General features: G+C 50.9%; 3 protein-coding genes across 3 annotated transcripts; all 3 read right to left on the bottom strand.

Moving 5' to 3' along the window:
• Positions 1 to 1,244: 1,244 nt before the first annotated feature.
• GLOTRDRAFT_129452 (uncharacterized protein) lies at positions 1,245 to 1,697 on the bottom strand (the record flags this gene model as incomplete). Its single annotated transcript, XM_007868130.1, has 1 exon — positions 1,245 to 1,697. One exon carries the CDS (start codon positions 1,695 to 1,697, stop codon positions 1,245 to 1,247), a length of 453 nt encoding a protein of 150 aa, XP_007866321.1.
• Positions 1,698 to 1,876: 179 nt separating this feature from the next.
• GLOTRDRAFT_42272 (uncharacterized protein) lies at positions 1,877 to 2,484 on the bottom strand (the record flags this gene model as incomplete). The annotated part of the gene is made up of 2 exons (XM_007867940.1): positions 1,877 to 2,082; positions 2,139 to 2,484. Coding segments are annotated over 2 exons (552 nt in total), but the record flags the coding sequence as incomplete, so codon positions are not given.
• Positions 2,485 to 2,694: 210 nt separating this feature from the next.
• Positions 2,695 to 3,610, bottom strand: GLOTRDRAFT_129451 (uncharacterized protein; the record flags this gene model as incomplete). Its single annotated transcript, XM_007868129.1, has 2 exons — positions 2,695 to 3,285; positions 3,398 to 3,610. The coding sequence occupies 2 exons, from the start codon at positions 3,608 to 3,610 to the stop codon at positions 2,695 to 2,697; spliced, it is 804 nt and encodes a 267-aa protein (XP_007866320.1).
• Between the last annotated feature and the right edge of the window lie 1,254 nt (positions 3,611 to 4,864).

Here is a 4,864-nt window from a genome sequence, read left to right as displayed (position 1 = left end):
CCGAGGGTCGCTGAGACGATAATTCTGGTACGCTGAGAGGGTGAAGTACAAAACTTGGATTTTCCACTATGCTCCATACATTTTTATGCTATTGGAATGGTTTTGCGTCCGCCCGGAGTTAAATAACAAATATGCACCGCATCCCACACAATTACTCAGCCTTTGCCCACCGCTATACCATGTCCCATACGATCCTGCCGTGTTTCCACGTGCTCGTCCTAGGTCCTATAGGTAGCCTCGACGCGTCAATGCTCGCTTGAAGTGCCTCATCACGCGGTACTGCAGGCTGATCACGTGCGGATTAGCTCCGGCCGCTTGCTGACTGATACGTTCCGTCCGGCCGGCGATTTACGTCCGCTGACTCGGTCGCTTTGACGGAAACAAAGGGGAGTGATGACTGGGGAGTGGTAATACCAATGACTCACTGCGACGCGGGCCTCCGCCGTTCCCGGAGATAATTAGTCACAAAGGTATTCTTCCGGGTGACTTCGGAGCGTCTGGCTGCGGAGCTAAATCATTTTGGTGATCTGCGCCTGCCTTGAGGACGTTAGAAGGTCCAGAATTAAATCCAGAACCCTTCGTCGGTTACTTGTCGCGTAAGAGGTTCGACAGGTGGTGTCGAATAAACTTTGGAGGGGATGTATGGTGTGTCAAATTCGCAATTTCGGGGGTCAGAAGATCGCTGGGGCTTATCAACGGTTGCCCGACTAACATATTATCTTATTTTTCAATATTGCTAGTGTGCTGTTAGTGCAGCGGTTAGTGTGATGGGTTATTTCAGATGCAATGATGTGAGCTCGAGGTTCAATCCCACCCATGGATGATATTTTTCACTTGATGATTCTAGTTGTCTTCACTCCGTAACGCAACTTGGAAATTTTCTTTTGTTCTCTGTCTCATCATGCAGTCATTGCAAGGCACCGATATTGATGACATTGTGGCAGTTTGAGTCCGGACAAGGGCCAATCTATACACAAAGCCTTCACTTGGTATTATACTTTGGGGTTTAGTTTCAAAAAATTAAAACTACATGTATACTGATATACAAAACCATTCAACTTCTCATGATCATGGGAGGTGGTGTTACCGGTGTACGAATGAATTGCAGTGAGTACACAACCTCCTCACCGCCTTAGGATTCCCATATTCCGAAGCGAGTCACCCCAACTTCAGACGAAGTCCTTCGCGACGCTGCGGGGTTACCGCACAGTGTCTCGACCTTCCATTTATAGCGACTCGCGTCCTTAACTTTGTAGGGAGGATTGCACTTTCTGATCCGGTGTCTTGTCGTTATCAGGCCACTGCTCGTCCTCCAGTTGCTTTTCAAAGACCCGCACCATTTGCTGATGATTGTCGAATTTGCTGGCAACTTCCACATGGGCTTCGTGCTTCTTTGCTTTCTCAACAACTTTTGGATCTTTATCCGACCGCAATCGCGTCGGGAGCTTAAATACTTGCTTCTGCGGTTTGTCTCTGTGCTGAGATGTTGACGTCCCAACAGCGGTAGGAGTCTCCAGAAGGTCTTCACGCATGCAGTAGTATCCTTCAAACCATCCAAAGAGTGTGTCAATGATATGCTGAAGTGTGGGATGTGTGAACGTGAGTTCCAGCTTGCCGGCGACGAAAGTGTTCATCTTGCGCAGTCCACCTCGAACGCCATCGCCCGGGTTGTAGGCTTCATCGAAGAATGTTGTCATAAATGCACCCACAGAGGGGCATCCTTTGTGTGGCAAGTAACGCACTGCTTCCCACAGCAGGACATGGAGAAATGATTCGAAATCATCCTGCACTTCGTGGAACTTGGAAGGATGGGCAAGCAATCACCTGGACATGAACTGCCATGTGCCCTGAGTATGATATAGTTTATTAGTCCCTACTACTGGAAGATCGGGAAGGACAGTGTACGCACAGTCCGATCTCGCTGCCTTGGAGACTTTATCTCAGTGTCCTTAGACAGGTCCCAATCATTTAGGAGACCTTGGCCAAGGACAACCCTGTCTTTGGTTTTTCGTATGATGAGAATATTACCAACACTAATATCTCGGTGCAGAATATGTGCATCATTGAAGGCGACACAATGCGCTAAATGGGGAGAGTGAATAGATGCCTTTGAATTTGATGTAACATAGCACACTCACCACAGATACATTCATGTATCACTTGCACCAACTCCCTCGAGTTACTGAAGTCATCGAGGGGACAACCGATCTCCTCCACTACGAGGCGATAGTGCGTGTGTGGCTTCATCGTGCTCTCTTCTCCGTCTCGTTCTTTGTCCCAGCATCCCGGAGTTACTGTGGTCTGGCTCTCGACGTCACCATGGCAGACCAACGTCAGCACGAATGGGACATCAACACCTTTCAGCTTCAGCAAGGTATCCCCCTCCTTCGTCAGCGTTGGCACTTGCCAGCAATGCTTCAAAAATACAAGCCTTCCGCCGGTGACGTCCCAAGCAACGTAGCCTCGCGTTGCCCAGCCAGCTAAGCCAGGAGGGTCCGTGCGAGACTTGCCAACCAGGAAATAACGAGGCTCTGTCTTTACGGCAGCAATCTCGTCCAGCGTCGACCTTGGTGCGATGGCGGAAGATGCTCTGGTGGGAGGGGTCCCGGAGGGAGGGGGCTGTACTTCGGCATCCACGCGCAGCTTGTACCATGGCCAGTCCCCATCGGTATCCTCTTTGAAGTAGTCAAGCTTTTACTGCTCCTCATTGGCGTCCCGAGCAGCAAGCAGAAGATTGTACTCGGTGGAGTCCTTCACAATCTCCTTGATGGTTTCGTCGTATCCTTGCTGCTGACGACTGGACTTCACAAACCTCCAGAGGAACTCGGAGATTTGCTGGGAACACTGTGCGTAACGGATTCTCTCCAAAAATACTGCCCCGGAATGATCCCATCGAATGAACCGTGCCCATGCGCCAAGGACAATGAGAGTAAAGACATGTGTGCGGTGCTGCTGAGCCAGCATCTGGGCGGCATAGCCTACGATCTGACCCCGCATGTCCTGGCGCGGCTGCGATACTGCTTCAGACCACTTCGTTGGATCGTCCTCAAAAGGATCCATTGTGTTGGTGTTAGCGTGCGACTTGAACTCGGCGCAGAGCATCACACGATCCCATCGCGGTTTGGGCGGAGAGCCATTCTGCTCAGAATACGGGACGTGGTCAGAATGATATAGGCCCATGTCCACCAGCTGAGATCTCCTCTTCCCCCCTTCTTTTTCATCCATGGTGGTTGCAGTGTTAACCCATTTGTACTCAGGCGGGAGGATCTTCTCAGAGCATTCACGCTAGAATGCCAAGCAAGTCAATACATCGATAATGCAAAACAGCATCGGGTGCTTACAAATGCATCGTACATTTGTTTTTCTGTTGTATGATATTTCATCTTAGCGAACGCACCGTTGCAGCTTTTCGGGTTTTGAGGGTCGATCGAGGAAGTGGTAAAAATGTCTTCAGGAAGGTGTCGGCCGGCATAGGCCCAGCAAATTTTCCGCTCATGTCGTAGACGTGGTTTTTACGCTTTGTTTTGGCGTCAGGTACAGCGGCAGAGTGCTGACGCGAGCCTGTAAGAGAATGTTTGCCCGGCGAGGAGCCCACTGTATGAGACGACATAGTGGTAGGAAAGATTGGATCGCATAGGAACATTATTCACCTTATATATGTTCGGTAAGTGGCTTAACGGTTGTTCCCGCTTATCGATCAACCGATGTAGAAGCGCCTTTGTTCTGCCACGTTTCTCGTCGTGAGGACGGGCCACTGATCGTGGACGCGTGATATATCCTTGCGACCGCTTCTTGGAAATTTATCAGTATTTTCACTAACGCTCGTCTCAAAGGTACGCGCGAAGGAAAGTGATGGGGACAGAGAGACCAGGACTGTTACTGGGCTCGTGATGAATGTGGCGGCCTGGTAGGTAGGACGCGAGGAGAACGTCCAGGCGACTGGGAGGTTCGCCCGCCGAACGCGTTCGCGAACGTGTTGTAAGGATACGCACCCGCGCTCGCTACCGTATTCGGCCAGTAGATTCCTTATTCGGCTACTCGCTACTATATTCGGACTCTAAGCTATACGGCTCCTTCGGAGCCTTCGAGTTAATCCTCTTCGCATTCATTTCGTCTCTTCTCGTATTCTTCTATTTTCTGTCTCTATCTCTTCTATTCGGTACATGTAATCTCGTAGTATAAAAGCCCAGCCCATGTACCTCATACCTAAGTCTTTTTCGAACACGAATCTCTTGCTACTCATCCCTGTGAGAGACTCGAACGTTGAAGACTTTCCGTGGTGTCGCTTATCTAATCAGCGACCTCACATTTTTTTGAGTCGTTTTTTCTATTTCTATTCGTGTTTAACGCAGACGGACTGATCACTCGTTTGTTGTCATAGCGCGCGTAGTCACCGGTGCACTTCTCGTCGACGAACTTATCAACTTCCGGAAATGGTTACAACCAGAACGCGTACGTATGCAGCTGTAGCCAGCTCACCTCGGACTCCCAACAGGCGCACACTCCTGGAGGAAGCGGCCGAGCTTGGTGCGGCCTTGGGCTCCAGCCCGAAGGACACCCCATCAGCAAATAACACCACGGTGTATTCAGGTCTCGGTGAGTTACCGATTGGATCTCAGCCCGCGGTTGATCTCGAAGCTTTTAGACCCCCAGCTCCTCCTCGATTCTCACCCGAGCACATGGAGGAAGCCACGCACCTCGAGTTAGGAGGGTTGCGCAGGTCTGGAGGGCGGGTTATTGCGCCGACAGTGCCGGTAGCCCCGACGCTCGAGCGGTCGAGCTCTTCGGAGGTCGCACACAGTCTCGCGTCAACGGAATCGTCTGGCTTGTCCAGCGTTTCGAGCGTCTCATCGGAGCCGGAAGC

The sequence above is a fragment of the Gloeophyllum trabeum genome, assembly GCF_000344685.1.
Source record: "Gloeophyllum trabeum ATCC 11539 unplaced genomic scaffold GLOTRscaffold_00007, whole genome shotgun sequence".
Classification (NCBI taxonomy): Eukaryota; Fungi; Basidiomycota; class Agaricomycetes; order Gloeophyllales; family Gloeophyllaceae; genus Gloeophyllum; species Gloeophyllum trabeum.
This window is presented reverse-complemented; position numbering and strand designations above follow the sequence as displayed.